Source organism: Notolepis coatsorum (genome assembly GCF_963971535.1).
Source record: "Notolepis coatsorum genome assembly, chromosome: 6".
NCBI lineage: Eukaryota > Metazoa > Chordata > Actinopteri > Aulopiformes > Paralepididae > Notolepis > Notolepis coatsorum.
Window position 1 is genome coordinate 107040626 of NC_140170.1, and position 21751 is coordinate 107062376.

At 44.0% G+C, this 21751-nt stretch overlaps 1 protein-coding gene across 1 annotated transcript in view; it reads right to left on the reverse strand.

The window, feature by feature from the left end:
- The window catches only part of arhgef10la (Rho guanine nucleotide exchange factor (GEF) 10-like a), a 356918-nt gene that overhangs the window by 270346 nt on the left and 64821 nt on the right, over positions 1-21751 (reverse strand). The window contains exons 14-16 of the mRNA XM_084315714.1: positions 19004-19065; positions 13174-13289; positions 10287-10414 (exon numbers count right to left, since the gene is read on the reverse strand). Coding sequence (XP_084171840.1) covers positions 10287-10414; positions 13174-13289; positions 19004-19065 — 306 coding nt within the window. The remainder of the gene's footprint in view (positions 1-10286; positions 10415-13173; positions 13290-19003; positions 19066-21751) is intronic.

A 21751-nucleotide genomic window follows, 5' to 3' on the forward strand; every position in this document is an offset into this window, starting at 1 on the left:
CAATAGAATTTAAAAAGTTATAGCCCTGCAAAGAAGGGGAACTTCTCCATGTTAAATAGAGCTGGCAAGGGATGGTATATCATGAATTTAACCTTGGGCAATCAAAGTGTTAACAAAGTACTAAATAATTGTATGTTATGTATTAACTGTTTTTAGATGGCTGTGTTGATGCTGTGATGGACACCTGAATAATCCCTTGGGGATAAATAAAGGTTTTAAATCAATCAATAAGTCTAACCAGTCTAGCTTTTTTTGTTTAGATAAAACTCACGCCAACTTATGAGGCTGTAACTGAGTGGCGAGACCAAAAAAAAAAAAGTATAAAACAAAAAAAAATATTAAAGAAATATATAAATTTTTATTTTTTTAAGACTAAATCGAGACTAAACGAAGACTAAAATGCTCAGACCTGTCGTTGACTAAAACTGACTAAAAGAAAAATAAATGAAGATGACTAAATATGATGAAAACGAAAAAGGAGCATTTGACACATGACTAAGACTAAAACTAAAATGAAAATAGCTGCCAAAATTAACACTGACTGGAAGCAACTCACTGACAGTCGACAGCGTTATTAGACCCATAGATAATATAAGATATATTTTAAGCACTCGCAAATGTTGCAGTCTAAAACTATATCCATTGAATAAAGACCTGGCGATGAAGGGGTGAATAACACCATGTTACAATTGTAACAAAGATATTTTGCTCATTCACCACCTTATTGAGATCAAGTGTACAAAAAAATCTAAGCAAATTAATAAAGGGAAGATGATTAAACAGAAGGATTTGTAGATACAGTAATAAATGATAATCGATTTTAATTATAAATTCATATTTGACCTTGAACTTGATTATGTTAATTAACCTTATTATGGCCAAATCATACATCTATAGATGGGGAAAAGGCTCCTCTTTCCAATGGCAGGGTTACATCTGGATTTAGTCATTTCCTCACGGTTTTCCGATAAAAAAGATATAATTAGCATTTTTCCGATAAAAAAATCTTATTTTCGGTAAATCTTACAAAACATCGGTAAAAATGAAAATATACACTTTGACTGCTGTTTTGATAGGGTTATGGTCTTTACTCTTGGCAAAAAAATATATATCTAAAAAAAAACTCTTAACATCCAAGGGCCCACATGTGGGCCCTCATGAGGACGATTTGCGACGTGCCACTTTGCCAACCTCTAGCGGCTCGGGTGTGCATTTCTTTTATACAATATATAAATATAATTAAAGCCCTATTTGTTGCCTGTCAATTGCCCTTTCAGGTGACAAAATCCGTTCAGCGGTTCTCGAGTTACATGCCGATATGTGAGGCGTGCGCCAAAGTACACATTACCACCCCCGACCTCCGGGGGCTCTAGCTCCGTCAATCATTTGGCGATCTTGAACATTTTTGGACAGGGTTGTAGAAAATGAGTGTGGCTTTCCAATGATACCCCATGATATGATAATTGGGGATCTAATACGGTCTCTATTGATCGATTTATGATAAAGAAAAGCAGGGTACCCCAATTGGGGGATCTTACGGCTTAACAGGTTAATAACTTCGCTATTTTGGAGCTTAGACGCTATTCGTGGCCTGTTTACCATGTACCTGACACATAGATACCATAATTTCACTGATTGTGTTCATTGAAATATTTTATTTTGCGCTGCCCTGCCATTGGCTCGCTTGCAACACTGTATGTTAGGAATAGGTGTTACACATATTCTGTTAGCTAGCTATAAATTAACAACACCTTTATCTATGCGGAGAAGCCAAAATGAAATTACGCTTCTGTCTTTGTTTTACGTTTGAAATCATTATTGTAATGTTGTATAAAAGCAATTCTGTACTGTATGAGTGCTAGGTTGTGCTCTATTATGGCTGTCAGCATCAGGGTACTGTAGTCATAGCAACAAGGCTGTATGTACACACAGTACATTGAAATGAGGTGCACTAGTGTCCATGGGTCGATTTAGAACACAATATGTAGTTGTTTTTATGTTTTAAAGGGGGAAGAGAGAGGGTGTGAGAGAAGGAGAAAGAGATAATGAGAGGGGGATATAAAGAGGGTGTGTGTGTGATAGAGAGAGAGAGAGAGAGAGAGAGAGAGAGAGAGAGAGAGAGAGAGAGAGAGAGAGAGAGAAGATAGAAGGATACAGGGATAATATATATATATATTTTTGTATCCACTTTTTCTCCTTATTTTTAAATTGTTCTCCCATCCCAATTTCGTATCGCCAATTCTCCCCTTCAATTCTCCCCTCCCCTGTCTTGAATGTTGCTAAACTATGCCTCTCACTGGTCGGCTGTAGTGAGGATAGAAGCATTGCATCACGTATCCCCTCCGGTACACGAGGAGGCAGCCTGTCGCATCTTTTCACAAGACAGCGCGGACTCTCAGTGCGAGGAGTAACGCGTGGGAGGCTCACGCTGCCCCGCATACTTCCTGTCTCTGCTGTACAGGCGTCACCCAACCGACCTGTAGGAGTCGCTGTCCACAACGTCCAATCCCCACCCATCGACTTTCCACCTGCTACCTCTGCCAATTGAGATAGTATGACGACTGGCCCAAGCGCAGGCAATGTCGACTTGGGGAGTCGAGACCGGAGTCTCTTGCATTGGTGACGAGCGCAATCTCCGCTACGCCACCCAGCCGCCTTTTATTTTATTTTATTAAGGATCCCCATTAGCTGGTGCCGTGGCTCCCAGCTAGTCTGCCTGGGGTCCAACAACATAATACATAAAACAACAACCTCCAAAGAGAAGAGGGAAAGAGAAAGAATGAGAGAGGGAGTGAGAGATGGAGAAAGAGAGTGAGATATGGAAGGGGAGGGAGATAACATAAAGAGAGGAGTGAGAGAGAGGGGGATAGAGATAAACTGTGGAGTGCATTAACTAACCAAGACTTCCCAAAAGGGGAAACACATCCATTAGACGCATGCATACAGAATTGCGCAAAAACATACTTAGAATTCACGGATACACTGCCAGTAATGCGTGCAGGGCAGAACTTGGCCAATACCTCTAATTATTCAAATTAAAAAGCAAGCAATCACATTTTATACAAACCTCCAATCAAGTGACCCACACTTGTACCACTACAAAGCCCTTCAGTGTCAAGAGATGAACCAGGATAAGAGTATCCTCTGTCAGCTGGTCCTGAAGCTCTGCCCACACACACCAGGGCTTCAGGCACCAATCAACCTGGCCCAACCAAATCAACTCAAAACTAAATTATATTAAATATTGGAACAAATCAACCAAATCACAAAGTAAATTAGAATACTATTTGACCCTAAACAGAGAGTACACGGTGGCAGAATACCATGAATGAAAACTAAGGACAACTTTAACATGGTACAGATTGAGTGGACACAGCCTGGCCATAGAAACAAGCCGTCACAGGCAGAACTGGCTGCCCAGAGAGGCCAGGCTGTGTTCATTTTGTCATCAGGGAGATGTTGAGACGGAATCACACTTCTTACTGTACTGTGAGAAATATTTGAGAGACGTTCTCTTCTATCCTGAGTTTATAATACATCTACCTGATCCTCAGAAGCTGTCCTATCTATGTGGGGAGAAAGGTCAGTGTGCAGTTTTAGCTGCAAAATATGTTGACTGTCATACACTATACAAGAGAAACATGCTCTGTAGTAAATGTTTCTGAATGGTTACATCTGCAAAAGTATTACCAGCTGGCATGTTATTCTATATACTGGACTCTCACTCTCGTCAGTGGCTCAGGAGGTAGAGTGGTCGTCTGGTAATCGGAAGGTTCCCTGTTCGATTCCTGCTCCTCCCGGCAGCATGTCGAAGTGTCCTTGAGCAGGACACTTAACCCATAACTGCTCGCGATGAACAGGTTGGCATCTTGCATGGTTGCCTCTGCCATTGATGTGTGATGTGTGAGTGAATGGGTGAATGTGAGGCATAAATTGTAAAGCGCTTTGGATAAAAGTGCTATATAAATGCACCATTTACTCAACCCTTCCATACAATATAGACAAAGTAACTGTCCTGTATGGTCATGTGTTTAATAGAAGTGTAGTCATGATAGAGACACCGAGAGAGAGAGAGAGAGAGAGAGAGAGAGAGAGAGAGAGAGAGAGAGAGAGAGAGAGAGAGAGAGAGAGAGAGAGAGAGAGAGAGAGAGAGAGAGAGAGAGAGAGAGAGAGAGAGAGAGAGAGAGACATTTTCTCTCTTCTACTAGCTTATAGTAGCTCACTGATCTGCCTGTGCTCGCTCGCTCTCTCTCTCTCTCTCTCTCTCTCTCTCTCTCTCTCTCTCTCTCTCTCTCTCTCTCTCTCTCTCTCTCTCTATCTCTCTCTCTCTCTCTCTCTCTCTCTCTCTCTCTCTCTCTCTCTCTCAGTGAGCTACTATAAGCTAGTAGAAGAGAGAAAGTGCCCCCTCTCTCTCTATCTCTCTCACTCTCTCTGTTCTGTCTGTCTCTCTGCCTGTTTATCTGGTAGTATAATACTGTATATACAAAACAGAACAAAACAAACAAAACCAATATATATGTCATATATATATATATATATGCAAAATATCATAATATAGTTTTAGCTCCACACATTTTATGTTATTTTACCAGTTTTAGCCCTTCTTATTTTATTTAGATTTATTTACTCTTTTACTAGTTTTAGTGTTCTTTTTATTCCTTACTAGCTTTAGTTGTGCTTATTTTATATTCTTTTTTCTTTTACTCTTGCTAGTTTTTATGTTCTTTTAAAAATGTAGCGCTTTGAGATTTGCTCCGCAACTGTAAAGCGCACTACAAATCAGATATATTATTATTACTACTATGAAGTAACACGTGTGTGTGAGCCAGTCTGTCCACTTTCCTCCCCTGCAATCTGCCACCACTGCACCCTGGGTAGTGTGAGAATGACTAGCGAACCTGCTGCGCCACCTGTCACCCTCGGCACTGTGGCCCTCTGCTGGTCCAGCCTCTCGCCACCTAGGCATGGCCTCAATTAGATCACTATCACAGCTCCAGCCTGGATCCTTTTCCTGAAGGAGCTTCCTCGCTTTCAAACACCGCTTTGTTTGATCAGATACTGTACCTCTCCACGCAAACTCTGTGACCATCTCCAAGCATAATTTGAGCCCATGGTGCAGCTTTCAAGGATATGAGGTATTATTTTTTTTTGTCTCTACACAATAAGCCGTGCAGTACTGTACATGGACCGGTGATCTCCCCGGGAAAAAAGGGGCACGTTCAAAATGTAGCGCTGGGACAGATGCAGGGGTGGGGACTCTTCTTGTCAGTGCTGTTTCTAATGACATCGGTGGAACTCCGCACGGCGGGTTCCCCCTTCGGGGGGGAGATTCAGGTACTCTCTCTTGTAAGCGTGACATCTGGCTCCACCTAACATCTGAGTAAGCAGATTGGCCCTTCAGGCCCAGTGTGACAGCCGACGAGGAGGCTGGGGGTGGGGGACGTGTGTGGGGACTGATCTGCACAGTGCCGCCGTTCAAGCTGTCACTTCAGCTTCACTGGGCACAGTTAGACCCATCCTGGCTACTGAGCCCTGGCCCACTACTCTCCCTGCCCCAGGTATATATTTATTTGAATATATTTACTGTATATACTATATATATACACATATATTGACCTGATCTCAAACCCACCCTCTTTTCTTGATCCTCCAATCACAACTTTCGCTTCCCCAGTACTAATTCTTGGTCTATATGTCATTTGTCAAGTAATTTGTCAAGTATGGGCTGGGCATACACCTGTATGTAAGACACGAAAATAAAAAACATCAAATCAAATCAAATCACTAAGCATAACTTGTACACACACACATACATACATGTACAGTATATCACGTATATGGGATGTACATATACAGGGTCAGCTCAAACTCCATAGTGAAGTTTGCGGACGACACAGTGGTGGTGGGGCTGATCTCGGACAACGACGAGAAGGCCTACCGGGAGGAGGTTGAGGTACTGGAACGCTGGTGCCAGGACAACAGCCTGCTCCTGAACATTGGTAAAACCAAGGAGCTGATCGTGGATTTTAGGAGGAGACAGCAGGAGGCACACACACCACTGAGGATAAACGGGGCTACCGTGGACAGGGTGAGCAGCTTCAAGTACCTGGGGGTCCACATCTCAGAGGACCTGACATGGACAACACACATAGACTCAGTCGTAAAAAAGGCGAAGCAGCGCCTCTACCACCTGAGACAGTTAAGGAAGTTCAGAGTATCTGGGAAAATACTCCAGTCCTTCTACTCCGGAGCTGTAGAGAGCATCTTGACTGGAAACATCACTGCCTGGTATGGCAACAGCACGGCACAGGACAAGAAGGCCCTACAGAGAGTAGTGCGCTCAGCCGAGCGTACCACAGGTATTGCACTACCAACCCTGCAGGTCCTATACAACAAGAGGTGCAAATCCAGAGCCTGCAGGATAATGAAAGACCCTCACCACCCCAACAACAGCCTGTTCATGCTGCTGCGGTCAGGCAAACGCCTGCGAGCACCAGTAACGAGGACAGAGAGACTTAGGCTCAGCTTCTTCCCCCAGGCCATCAGAGCCTTGAACACTGAACTCTCCACGCACAAGCACACATGAGCACACACACAACACACACACTGTACACGCTCACACACTAGCAGCCACTTTAACATGAGCACACACACACTCATGCTGCACATGCTCACACTATGGACACTTTACAGAAGGAAAGGTCACTTCAAGAACAGTATAGCTTGAGATTGTATAATATAGCATTGTATAGCAGTGTACATAAAGACCCAGTGCCTCATCCGTAGCTAACAGTGTACTGCACTACCACAGGACCTAGCATGTCCTACCATGCTCTGTAAATAACTCATGTACAGATACCGATATGCCTACTTTGTTTACTTGTTTATTGCACTATGTCGCTCTATTGGTTGGACTCTATTATTATTATTATTATTATTATTATTATTATTATTACTTGTATTATGCACATCGTTGCAGGTGAGACCCCCCGCATTTCACTGTATACCTGTATGTCATGACAAATAAAACTCTTGTATCTTGTATTCCCTATTCATAGTCAAAGGTTCTGCTTTAATCTTGTTTTGAGTCTTTAAATCTTCGCAAAATGCATGCTAACATGTCCTCCCTCCTCACTCCCCCCCACCCCCTCCTCCCTCATCTTTCTCTGCCGAAGACTTCGCAATCTTCTTTGAGGAAAAAGTGGAGAACATCCGCAGCTCCTTCTCCCAACCCCCACCCATTCCAAATACTGAATCGAGAACCTCATCCATCACTCTGTCATCTTTCTCTCCCATTACAGAAGCTGAGACCCTGACACTGGTAACGTTGAACCGTCCGACTACATGCCAGCTGGACCAGCTACCCTCCCCACTCCTCCAGACCATAGCACCAGACATCCTCCCATTCCTAACTGCAACCATCAACTCTTCACTCAACTCGGGGGTGGTCCCCACCTCCCTAAAACAAGCCAGAGTCACACCGCTCATAAAAAAAAAAACCCTGAACCCCACCGTCACAGGCAACTATCGTCCTGTCTCTCTTCTCTCCTTCCTTTCTAAAACACTTGAACGTGCTGTATCCAACCAACTTACTGCTTATCTCTTACAGAATGACCTCCTAGACCCTAATCAGTCTGGCTTCCGGACTGGCCACTCCACAGAAACGGCCCTCATTGCGGTCACAGAGGCACTTCACTTAGCAAAAGCGAAAAAGGCCTCTCCTCTGTCCTGATTCTCCTAGATCTATCTGCAGCCTTCGACACAGTCAACCATCAGGTCCTCCTCGCGGCCCTCACAGGAATGGGAGTGGTTTGCTCTGCGCTGACATGGCTGACATCATACCTCAATGACCGCTCCTATCAAGTGTCATGGAGAGGGACCCTGTGTCCCCCAGGGCTCGGTCCTAGGACCCCTCCTCTTCTCCCTCTACACTAAATCACTGGGTAACATTATCACGTCTCATGGCTTCTCGTATCATTGTTATGCCGATGATACTCAACTCTTCCTCTCCTTCCCTCCCTCAGATATCCACGTTGCTGAGCGGATCTCGGCCTGTCTGTCCAACATCTCCGCCTGAATGACGACCAACCACCTCAAACTGAACCTAAGCAAAACAGAATTGCTCCACCTGCCGGCCAAATGCTCCCCCCTGAACGACCTTTCCATCACAGTCGAGAATGCAGCTGTGACCGCGTCCCCGACCGTCAAGAACCTTGGTGTTGTCCTCGACGACCAGTTGAACTTCTCTGCTCACATCGCAGCGACAACCAGAACCTGCAGATTCCTCCTGAGCAACGTCAGAAGGATCCGCCCCTTCCTGACAAAAGAAGCCACCCAACTCCTCATCCAATCAACAGTCATCTCCCGCCTCGCCTATTGCAACGCACTGCTCGCTGGCCTCCCGGCCACTGCCACCAAGCCTCTTCAACTCATTCAGAACGCAGCGGCCTGCCTGATCTCAAACCTACCAAAGTCGGCCCATGTCACCCCACTTCTTAGGGACCTGCACTGGCTCCCTATTGCTGCACGTATCCGCTTCAAGGCCCTCGACCTAGCATACCGTGCAGCAAAGGGAACCGCTTCTGCCTACCTCCGGTCAATGGTCTCTAACTACACACCCTCAAGACCCCTACGCTCTGCATCTTCTGGCCGCCTCAGACCTACTCCTATCCAAGCTCCGGGAGGGTCATCAAAGAGAAGTCGTCTATTCTCAGTCCTTGCCCCACAATGGTGGAATTAACTACCCACCCCAGTTAGGACAGCCGGAACCCGTCCAATCTTTCGCCGTTGACTAAAGACGCACTTCTTCAACCATTATCTGAAATAATTACCATTTTTTTTTTTTTTTTTTTTTTTAAATCTAACCCTAACTAACCTTACTGTCATGCACTTGTCCTAATATACTAACCTACACTGTAGCACGCAACACTTTGATGAACATTGTTACTCAGCTGATAGAGTTGTACCCTTCCTGATGACTTGTCGTACAGAACTTGTAAGTCGCTTTGGATAAAAGCGTCAGCTAAATTACTAAATGTAAATGTAAATGGTATTTTCTAAAGATGATCTTGGAAAAAGATAGAAGGGAGTGACCTGCCTACATTTAAGATATTCTCACTTGTTTCACAAAATATCTTGAATCAAGTTCAGTTGGATTGGAACAAACCCCATCTTCAAATTTCTTTCTGAAAATAAAATATTAAGACTCAATATTAGCTTAAAATACTTGGGATGAGAGTCCTCTCTCAGGCAACAGTCACACCGAATGATCCAAACAGCTCCCTTGTGGTAATCTTTACATGTTCACAGTTAACAGGGTAACTAACTAGTCAAATAACTAATATGTCCAGCAGAAGAAGAAAAGAAAACACAGTGGTTGCCCATGAGTAAGATTTCACAATTGAATGAATGGAAGGCAAATTAATGGGAAATGTACCAACACTCTTCTCTCTTTCTCTCGCTCTCTCTCTACACATACAGTAACCTTCACCTCATACATACGTATGCACGCACGCACGCACGCACGCACACACGCACACACACACACACACACACACACACACACACACACACACACACACACACACACACACACACACACACACACACACACACACACACACACACACACACACACACACACACACACACACACACACACACACACACACACAGACACACACACACACACACACACCCTTCTCATAAGTACACATCTTCATCCAAGATATCTCTGTACATCATGTCTATAATGCATATTATGTACGTCAATGCTCCACATGTTAGCTCGCTACAGAGATCTGGGCTAGGGCCATTGCTGCAACCTACAGTAGGTCTCTCCATGTGGCAACATGTCATTCTGTCAGTAAACTCTATCCTTATTCAAAGACTCTGTTGTCCGGCTCCGTGAATAATCCGGTCAAATTATTCCACGTCAATGGATCTATGTCCAGAATGATCACACCCTGTAGCTCAAGCTGTCATTATTCCATTCAGGAACTCAAGGAAGGGAATTATGTGAATCGTCGGGTAATGGCCACTGCAGAATTATCCTCCTGCCTTTCATTTGCTGAGGGTCCCCAGGATCACGTGTGTACTGCTGGGCAACAGAAGAAGCAGGTAAAGCGCTCTCATCCTCACCGTTGGTGCGATTCCTTTTAAACCATTGAACGACTAGAGAGAAATCCTCATGTTGCCATTTCTGTCGCTGCTGCTGCTGCTGCTGCTGTTGCCTCAGATACGTGCTGTGGTTTGTACTCTGACTGGTGTTCTGAGACGCTACTCACTTGTCTGGCCTCCCGGGCACCTGCAGGCGCAAGCGACATTTGTTAGCGCTTTGGATCTGGTCCTCTTTGATGCGAATAAGCCTCTGGAGAGCCAGGCACCAGTCCTGGGCCACGGTGGTGTTCAGGTTCTGTCGAACACATAACTGTTAGGATCCGCCTTCCGCTCTGTGAACTGAGTCATCTAGACAATACAGTAGGTAACATAATGAGCTCATCGTAGTGACTTTGTTTACTGTCGTACCATACAGGTGGGCATACCGAACACAGGCAGCCATATAGATCTACTGTACTGGGTGCTGACATTTTGATATGCTGATATTGACTATAGGAAATAACCCTTCGCCCTTCCCTCCACATAAAAGCGCTGTGTTAAACAAAGCATTACTCCAAGCCGTACGACGGAAGCCTTTTCATCCCCCTCCAAACATAACGTTGTATACACTCCACCTCCTGCGTCCATTTGACAGTACAGTACCCCCTCAAGTCAAATAGAATAAAATCCATTTTCTCAAGCCAATGAGCCATGCAACGGTATTTCTTCTATTTGTTTGGTGGACAATTTTATTATAACCGGCGCCCGCTGAGTGAAAATCAGTCTTTTGGAGCAAGGCCAATATCACTCCTCCTAAGGACATTGTGCTCGTTAAAGAACAGGGAGGCAAAGGCCCAGCATTAGAGAGAGAGAGGCTCTTTTGGTGATTGGAGTACTGGGCTGTGCTAGGCACTGTATAGTCCTTTTAATGTGCTGGTGGCAGACAGCTGAGAGGTGCAACAGCTCACGGCAGGAGGGATGCTTCCTGTTTGACACATTATATCGAGTGTCAGATAACTCCTCCGTGACACAGTGTACAGCACTGTACTGTTGACAAGGAAATATCGAGAATGGATAATTCAGGGCTTTTGTTTAGAATTGGCATGTGGAGCTGGCCTTTGGTCACATTTTAAACACATCCTAAATCTCCTTTTGCAATTCCTTTTGGGAGGAATCGCTGATAGATATTTCCTTCAAATGGTTATCTTTGTACCAGCTAATCTGATCGTTTGGTGTGTCTTGCATTTGAAAATACTGGTATATAATGGTAGTTAGTTTCTATTCACAATAAACAATTCATGTTTAACTGTATATTTCATGATGGTGTTGATACTGATTAGGGCTGCAACGATTAGTCGACATAATCGACGATGTCGATTATAAAAAATCGTCGACGAAGAATTGTTGCGTCGATTAGCAATTAAAAAAATTTAAATTAAAATTTATAAAACAAAATTTGCACTACCTATCTTTGTGAAAGTGGCTTCTCAGCTCTGGTCCAGCCAGCTGAAGACTTCTTAGCTTAACATAACAGACCGACAGTAAGTTTGGGGGAACTAATGGGATAACTGGGGATGTTGTTTGGTCCTGACAAGAGTCTCAAAGCAACTCTGAGGTCATGCTCAATGTCCAATCTGTTCCTCTGCTCTGAAAAAATAATCGACAGATTAGTCGACTACCAAAATAGTCATTAGTTGCAGCCCTAATACTGATGAATGAATAATTATGCTACTAAAATGAAGGCAGATTTAAGAGTCAAGAGTGATATGTTACAAGGTCAAACTTTGGGTGCATGCTCTTTTTCAGAGGACTAAGGCTCTGCGAGAACACAGAGAACAAGTGTAGGCTGTGTAGCGTAAATTAAACAGGTGTTTTTTGTGGTCTGTGCTTATAGTGTCAGTTGTTCAGAGGAAACCTGGAACCAAAATATTTTCTTTCGGTCCAACTCTCTCTCCTGCATTAGAAATGGCGTGTGGTAGAGGTCTTCACGGGTCCACCCGGTTCCTATTACCTCGGGACCCGATACGGGATCTGACACAGGCCAGGTTCAAATTATATTAAGTCTAATTGGGTACAGTAGGGTCTTGTTCTGGTGCAGTGGGTCTTGGGTCTACCTCATGTTGTGTGATACCCATTGTACTACAGTATAGTGTGCATCTGTTGCCACAAGGCGGCATTAAGTGAAGTAAAAAGATCAGTCACTGTTGTAGAAATGTTTGTAGTAGAAAATATTGCAGTTGTCTCCCAGTGCTGGATAACTTCCATGAGCAAGTTGTGCCCATACTGTTTTTATATTTCTAGATAGAAGGGTCAGTCGTTGAGCAACAAGCAATCGTAGCCTATATACAAACAGTCAAAGTTGTCTTTCCTTCTGTTATTAGCTATGATACATTCAACACACAATATTATACAGGATTCGCTTTTTTCTGGCTAGTGAGGCTAATAAAGAATGACATCAAAGAGGATGGCATGCAGCAACAAAACTGATTATAAAAACCAGTCGTGCTGCAAATTCAGCATTTTAGAATAATTGCCACCGTCGACTCAAAACAGTGGATTGTGCTAGCTAGTCCCGAACGGAGCTAATGTTACATGACAGCAAGTGGACTTAGCAATAACAAGTGGATTAGCTAAAGTTAACAGCTATCAGACAAAAATGTGGATATTTATTTGTATTAACGAGCCACTTTCTTGGCAAGGCTGGATTTAACATGCATCACAGGCAGCCCCAGGGGAAAGGCTAGAAGAAGGCTGACGTTATCAGGTAAGACAAAGGTTTTCTTATGACATCTTATTAGAGCAACCATCCCCAACACCACAATCTAAATATTGTCCATTTGGGTCTGAGTCTATCTGACAGCTCCTGGGGTCCAGGTCTGTGTTTCTCAAAAAGGAATAGAAGGGTCTGGTTTAGTTCCAGGCACTACACTGTAAAAACTGGGATTGGGGTTAATTAATATTTATTAAATAATTATTAGTAACCTATACATATTAATAAAAAAGACTAGGTGCCGTCAATACGTGCTGTACGTATTGAGCGGTTGGAGTAGAAGCTGGACGTAAAGAGACATGTACCTGGTAGGTGCCCTGCAACGTGCCCACGAGCAGCGTGACCTCCTCCACCACAGAGAGGTCATGCTGGAGCTCCTGGAGCTCCTGGTAGAGCCTGGGAGGCCCCAGGATCGCTTTACCTGCCAGGGAGGAGAGCAACACACAAGGCCTGTGAGGCTGGGAGGTCACAACCACGCATATCCAACATATTCCCATGATGCTGTACCAGAACAACACACACACACAGCCATGTGTTTATGCTTTGCACTTACATTCATTCCTTAACCCCTTAACCTAACCCTAACCATAAAAGACGACATGTATAACACTAACCCTTACCCTAACCTTAATGTATTTCCGAGGACCTTTTGACATGTTACATACCTTGTTACATGCAAAAACGTGATGGGGCAGAGGAGAGGAGAAACACATGGGATCTGACACCAGTGGGAGAGCGTGAGGCTGTGTATGTGAACGCCATGGCAGCTTGTTTGAGTGAGAAGAGGCAAACAAGTGAGCTTGGAGTTGCCACAGAGATTAAGGTCCGGTCTATTGTATTGTTGTATCATGTCAATGTTAAACCTGAACGCTGCTCAAGAAGCTAAGGACATCTAGATGGCATCTATTACAGCAAGGGCTGGCCACTCACGGTCAGCAGACGCGGTAGCTGATGATCATGAAAGAGGGGGCTTTCTACCACCGGGTGAGAAACTTTGCCTGGAATATCAATGGTACAGTAGTAGGTCTGTTCCATATGGCCTATGTCAAAGGAAGCCCGGGTTTATTCATACGTGTTACAAATCAATCTATTTTGTGTAACAAGTGTGGGCAAGGTTGTAACACTACCCAGCAAGCATTGGGCCAACCTGAGGCCAGGCCAACTGACATTACGTTACAACAACTTGACATGAATTAGCCTTTCATTGAACCCAAATGTAAATTCTGAAGACTTTATCCGAAGCTTTGAAGATGCTGTGTTAGAGTGTGTATCTTGTAAATCCTTTTCCACTGATCTAGTATTATGTGGGAACCATGGTAATAGCAAATTACCACTTGACCTCTGTGATTTCCAAAAGTGCATTCACATGGGATAAGTTTAAACTTGACACACCCATAGATTTGACAGTTGGGGCGCATGATGCAATATTATTTTCAAATGGCAAATAAAACTAATTTATAACAATGCCACATGCACTGCATGAAGCAAATGGAATCATGCATTGTACTTAATTTTTTAATGATAAATCACATCTATGACAATCCAGCAGGGTAAAACTAATGAACTGGATAATTTGATGTTTGCGCTGAAATTGCATTTAATACCTTCCTGTATTGACTATACAAATATAAATTACTGAGATGCCGATTCACACAGGACTAATATTACCAGATGACCTCTGTATTTGCCAAAGTATGTTTAATTCGTTTTTTACAAAGGACATGGCAGATTCACACAGGATTAAGATCACAGATGACATCTGCAACTATTACAAATGACTAGAGGTTTCCAGGTACTACTAGGCCAGTGCAAATAAGGCCTTTGAAATTGAAATCCTCATCCTATCTCACTAAACCGTTTAAACAATGTTGAAACAACATTGCTAAGAAGACCAACATTAGAGAAACTTCCATGTTGTACTGCTGTTTGGACACTCTGACCCAGCGGCCAATAGACAGCTGATAATGGACATCAACATGTTGGACGCGTGCAGGATTAGAACGTGTCAACGGGGACATTTAGTTTGTCATCGACACTCAATTATCATTGAGGTAAAACTAAGCACCTTGAACTACAGTGGAAGTAACAAAAGAAAACGAATTTGCTGACACTGCCACTAACAAAGGGGTTCAACGTGCAGATGGATTGATTGCCATTATTTGGTGAACTACAGGCGGCAAATTTATGAGTTAGAAAATAAAGAATCGCATTATTTGGAAGACGCCCTTTTTGCTCGGCCAAAAGGAATGCAGGTGTCTCATTAGATGTGAGATTCAGCATCGATTGGAGGAGCGCACTCCCTCGCCACAGTCTACTTTCCCAACCGCAGGGAATCAATAGCTGCTGTCTCCTCCGGCCTCCCACCCACCGTCCCTGCCCACCGCGGCCCCCACGTCGCTCTGAGCGGGCTCTGTGAGAAAAGCCTAATTAAATTGTGCAGGTAGATGTGGTGGGGGCTCCGGAGCTGTCTCCGCGACTGTCACCGTGTAGCCATGTTATCACGACAAGTACCCTATAGCAGCTCAGTCGGCAAGCAGGCTAGTGCTGGTGAGGGCCTCCGAGGGGAGCTATACTAGCCTTCTGTCTATACACACTCACGCACGCACACACGCACGCACACGCACACACCACACACACACACACACACACACACACACACACAAACACACAAATGGATTGAAAGGAAATCAGTGGGAGGAGAGAGAAGTAGAGAGAGAGAGAGAGAGAGAGAGAGAGAGAGAGAGAGAGAGAGAGAGAGAGAGAGAGAGAGAGAGAGAGAGGAGAGAGAGAGAGAGAGAGAGAGAGAGAGAGGAGAGAGAGAGGAGAGAGAGAGAGCAAGAGAGAAAGAGATAATAATATAATAAACTGGACTTTTGAAGAAGTCTTTATTCATCATGCAGTGACATACACATGCGATGGGTGGCACACACAGGAACACACACATGCAATTTTTGGGTCGCCGATGAAATTGAGTCTCTGCGCTTAACCCATCCCGTTGTCCTCCCCCCCAATGGCAGCCGGGAGAGATAGCCCCGGGGACCAATACAAGTGCTCCTGTCCCTCTTCGGCAGGGAACGCGACATCGTTAGCAATCTGTTGTGCATGTTTTTCCATTAGGTTTATCTTATCGGGAGGGGAAACCCTTGCGAGCACAGGGAGAATATGCAAACTCCACACAGAAAGGCCCGGGAGATACCCCACCTGGGTACCTGGAAACGCTGAAACCTGGTCCCCAAGCGGGAATCGAACCCTGGACCTTCTAGCTGTGAGGCGAACACCACCGTGCCGCCGTGATAGTGAGAGAGAGAGAGAGAGAGAGAGAGAGAGAGAGAGAGAGAGAGAGAGAGAGAGAGAGAGAGAGAGAGAGAGAGAAGGAGTGAGATGATAGAGATAGATGAGAGAGAGGAGAGAGAGCAGGAGTGAGAGGATAGAGAAAGAGAGAGAGAAATATATAGAGAGAGAGAGCAAGAGAGAAAGAGAGAGCGAGAGGATAGAGAGAGAGAAAGAGAGAGATAGAGAGAGAGAGATAGAGAGATAGAGATTTTTAAGAACCTTTATTTCCAATAAATAAAAGAAAATGTTTTCATTTGTCAATTAAACATATTCACACATAGAGACTATTTAAATCCTCACAGAAACAAGGGGTTAAAACGGAGCTGCTCATCAATAACCAAACAAAGAGCTTCATTGAAGCACCAACGTGTAAAAAAAACATCAAAATCATTCATGAGGACGGTTAGGTGGCGTAGCGGAGATTGCGTTCGTCACCAACCCCGAAGCTGTGAGCTGGATTCGCCTGTTCGAATCCAGCTCCCAGCTCCGGGGTTGTCACCAGCTTGGCTGGCCGTTCACACTAATACAATTGGCTGTATTAGAGGGTGGGAGAAGCTGGCGGGGTGGGTCCGGGTCGTTGCAAACAGCGACTCCTACAGTTCGGTCGGGGCGCCTGCTAAGCGCGGATAGGACCTGAGTGGGATAGTGTGATCCTTCCACACGCTACGCCCTCTCAGTGAGAATCCGCGCTGCCAGGTGAAAAGAAGCGGTTGATTGGCTGGACGTGTGTCGGAGGAAGCACGTGGTAGCCTCCACTCTCCCAGACCGACTGTGGGGGGTAAGTGCGCAGCGACCAGGAAGGGGATTGGGAATTGGCATAAACGACTAACATTGGGATGGGAGAAAATCGGAGGAAAAAGGAGGGGGAAAAAAGAAAAAAAAAGGCTTTGACATTGTAAAACGAAATAAGTGGAGTTTCGAAGCTGTAAGCTGAATACAAGTCATAGGAACACCCACGATATAGTGTTCTTCCCCCTCCCTACTGTATAAGAAAGAGGAAAATCGCAAAACGCAGAAACGCTACAGTAAAATAGTAGCGTTAATACACTATTGACATGTGCAGACAGTTGACAGTTGCTGAGTAATGATTTGCCAACTTCTGTCCATAATAAATATAACCCTGACAGTTAATCAATGGCCAATGGCTCAGCTTCAACTCCCATATGAAATGCACGCACACACACACAGAGGAGTACGGACGTACTGTATGTACTTACTGATTCGATATTTTCTTTCGGTCCCGAAGACTTGGTACAGGCTAGCTCCCTTCTTTAGCAACAGCCAGGAAATCAAAGCAGCATTATAAAGTCCTTCGTCTTTGCAAAAATTCAAAAACGAACTTGGCCCATTGCTTGTGGAGCACGATATCATTAGGGAAATGAGTGCAAGGACGTATTTTCGCTGCTTGCCCGTTTTGGTCATAACCGTCAATGTTACACTAACTTCCTCGAATTGTTGATTGTGGGCTGTGGCTACAAACCACAGAAGGAGCTGAGGTATGCAGATCAGCAGCGTCTTGCTACGTAGTATAGAGAGTCAAATCAGAATGGCTTGGTTCAGTGGGGGAGGATCGTGTCTCATATGAACTGGAGCAATCCGCCAAAATGAGAATTTGAGACACATACAGTTTTTGGTACAACCCCACATTGCTAGAAAACAACGCTAAACACTGGAAAAGGCAATATAAGATAGGGGACCTTTAAGAACTGAACTCTGGCAGGTCCTAAATTGGGAGCATATACATTTATACAATATTAAAAACTCTCATATTTGGCTCTAATCAACATCAATCTGCCCTTCACTATTTCCAGTCAGTCTCATTCAAGGGTGTCGCTGTGCGTTTCCTGAACTAACATTATGTTGATGTTCTTCAACCTAACAAGTTCAAACAGACTCATTATTTTCGTCACATCTCTGGCTCCATTTAGGTTACGTGTGGAAACCCTGAACTCACTCATAAGTATTGATATGAGAAAAACAAAACAAGAAAAAACACACAGGAACCAGCCTGTCCTAGACCTTTGTTTCACCATCATTGAACATTCCTTTTTTGATATTCTGTACTATTTTCTTCAGTCTGAACTCTCCTTTGTAGTATAACCTCCCTTCTCTCTGCTTCTCAACTGTGAGTTGACAGAGGAACAAAGAGCCTCTTTATCTGAGAAATAATCTTTAATTTCACACTTCTTGTTTTTTGTTACTCGCAAGAAATCTTTAACTCTTTTTACATCATATTTGTGTCCCTCCTTCACTTAACTTTTTTGTGAGTCAGACAAGATCTGACTGCCTTCACTTTCCTCCTCCTCCTCCTCCTCTTCCTCCTCCATACTAGAATCAAATAGTGACTCAGACTGCTCCTCCGGCTTCCTCCCCCTGACCCTGCTTACTGCCTTCTTGGCCTGAGAGCAGCCTACTTTATTATTTTATTTTCCTTTTCTTTTAACAGCACTAGGGACTTTGAAAGACTCATCCATAAATTCTACAGTTTTTCTACTCTCCCTTGACTTGACTTGCCTCCTGCTGATTGACTTTTCCTGCACTAGTTTTTTGTCCCTTCAGTTACATTCTCTTCTTCTTCATTTAAACCAATTTGATCTCCTGTTTGACCACTCTCCTTGCTTTTATTTTGCTCCTGGTTGACATTTGATGCACCCTGAGTTTGACTCTCAGTTACAGTGTCTTCCTCTCTGCTTACCACCAGTCTGATCTCCTGTTGTTTTTTCACTGTCATTATTTTGTCTTATTAGCATTAACCTTCCTCACCACTGCATCAGAATACTGCCTCTGTGCGTCCGCACCCACCTCTCCCCCTGCGCTCCTGCAGTGGAAGCTTTATCAGGACAGTCTCGATAAAAGTGGCCTTCCTGCTTACAGCCATGACAGGTCGAAACCCCAGAGCTCACATACACTATATTCAAACCCATCAACTTTAAATTTTAACACCAGATTAAGCTCTTCGTCATGTTTCTTCATAATCATTAGAGCCTGGCGTCTGTGTGACACATCGTGTGTCAGTAATGGGGACTTACAGCCGGATGAGATCTTTCTAATGGGTGCAATTACCTTACCATACCGCAACAATTCCTTCACTAACAAATCATCACTTATTAGCGGTGGTATGTTAAATATAGTAACTTTTGAATACGGCTTAGAAAGAGGAGTCACCGTCACAAAAGTGTCTTTAACCGTGATGCCGGTTTCAGTCACCTTATTAACTTTTTCAACGTGATCCACAAACATCACCACCGCTCCGTTCATCCGAGCAGCAGATATAATGCTGTCGTAACCAACAACTTTTCCCACAGCTAAACTGCAATCCTTCACTGACACATCAACTCCAACCTTAAGTTTAAAACCATGCTTTCTGCTGAGAATAGGAAACTCCATGTCAGCGTCCCTACAAGTCCGACCAGCGCACGCTGGCCGACAGGAGACAGAGATACACAAACTGAGATTAACCAACCTCCGTTTTAACACAAGAACACTAAAATAGCAACCTAACAATAAATAAGCAGCACTCTAATTCATAACATTAAACACAGATCGAAAAAAGTGATAGAGATAGAAAGAGAGATAGAGATAGAGATAGAGAGAGAGAGAGAGAGAGAGAGAGAGAGAGAGAGAGAGAGAGAGAGAAGAGAGAGAGAGAGAGAGAGAGAGAGAGAGAGAGAGAGAGAGAGAGGGGAGAGAGAGAGAGAGACAACAGCAACCTTGGAAAAATCCTCTGTATGATCATTAACCACAGACTCACACATTTCCTCACAAACAACAATACCTTGAGCAAATCACAGATTGGCTTCCTACCAAATCACCGTACAACAGACCACATTCTCACCCTCAGCACCCTAATCGACAACCAAATAAATAAAAATAAAAGCAAAGTATACTCCTGTTTCGTTGACTTCCAAAAAGCATTCGACTCAATTTGGCACGAGGGTCTGCTGTACAAACTGTTAGATAGTGGCATTGGAGGGAAAACCTACGACCTCATAAGTCAATGTACACCAACAACACATGTGCTGTGAGGATTGAGGGAAAACACACAGACTTCTTCCCTCAATGCATGGGGTTAGACAGGGGTGCAGTTTGAGTCCAACCCTCTTCAACATATACAAAATGAACTGGCAAAAACATTGGAACAAACTGCAGCACCTGGCATCCCCCTAGCAAACACAGAAGTCAAATGCCTACTGTTTGCAGATGCCCTGGTGCTGCTGTCCCCAACTAAAGAAGGGCTACAGCAGCACCTTGACCTTCTGCACAAACTCTCCCAGACATGGGCACTGACAGTAAACCTAAACAAAACTAAAATTATGATATTCCAAAAAAGGCCCAGCCAACAACAACAAAAACACAAATTCCTCCTAGACACAATTTCCCTAGAACACACAAAAAACTACACATATCTCGCCTAAACATCAGTGCTACATGGAGAACTTCAATCAAGCTGTGAACGACCTGAGAGACAAAGCAAGAAGGCTTTTTTATGCCATAAAAAGACATCATATTAGACATTCCAGTCAAAATCTGGCTCAAAATATTAGACTCCGTCATAGAACCGATTTCCCTATATGGTTGTGAAGTTCTGGGGCCACTTGCAAACCAAGACTTCACCCAAATGGGACAAACACCCAATTGAGACTCTGCATGCAGAATTTTACAATCCATCTCCGCACCCAACGGAAAACGCCAAATAATGCATGCAGAGCAGAACTAGGAAGATACCCACTAATCATAAAAATTCAAAAAAGAGCATTCAAATTCCACAACCACCTAAAAGAAAGGCGACCCAGACACACTCCACAACATAGCCCTCACCCACAGAGAGACCCTCGATAGATGCCCACTCAGCCAGATGGTTCTGGGACTCTGCTCACAAACACAAGCAGAACCACCAGACAGTAACCACACTGGACTAAATCAAATTATAAGAAAAACAAAAAGAAAACTATCTGACACAATTGGAAAGAAACAACCCAAAACCAGAGCAAATTGAAATGCTATTTGGCCCTAAACAGAGAGTACACAATGGCAGAATACCTGAGCACCGTGACTGACCCAAAACTAAGAAGATCCTTGACTAGGTACAGACTCAGCGAGCACAGCCTAGCCATTGAGAAAGGCCGCCATAGGCAGACTTGGCTCCCAAGAGAAGACAGACTATGCACCCACTGCACACAAGATGAGGTGGAAACCGAGCTCCACTTCTTAACAACTTGCCACTATACCAAGACATCAGAGACATATACTTCCCACTAGGGATGCTCGATATTGGCTTTTTTACCGATACCGATATTCCGATATTGTCCAACTCTTAATTTCCGATACCGATATCACCGATATCAACCGATACCGATATATGCAGGGTTTCCCACCCAAAAAAACTGAATAATTTCAGGTAACTAATCATTTCACTGGATGCAATATTGTTATTGTTTTTTAGATTTTTAAAACGATACCGATATTTTCCGATATCACATTTTACTGCCGATATCGGCCGATAATATCGGTCGGCCGATAATATCGGACATCCCTACTTCCCACAAATTG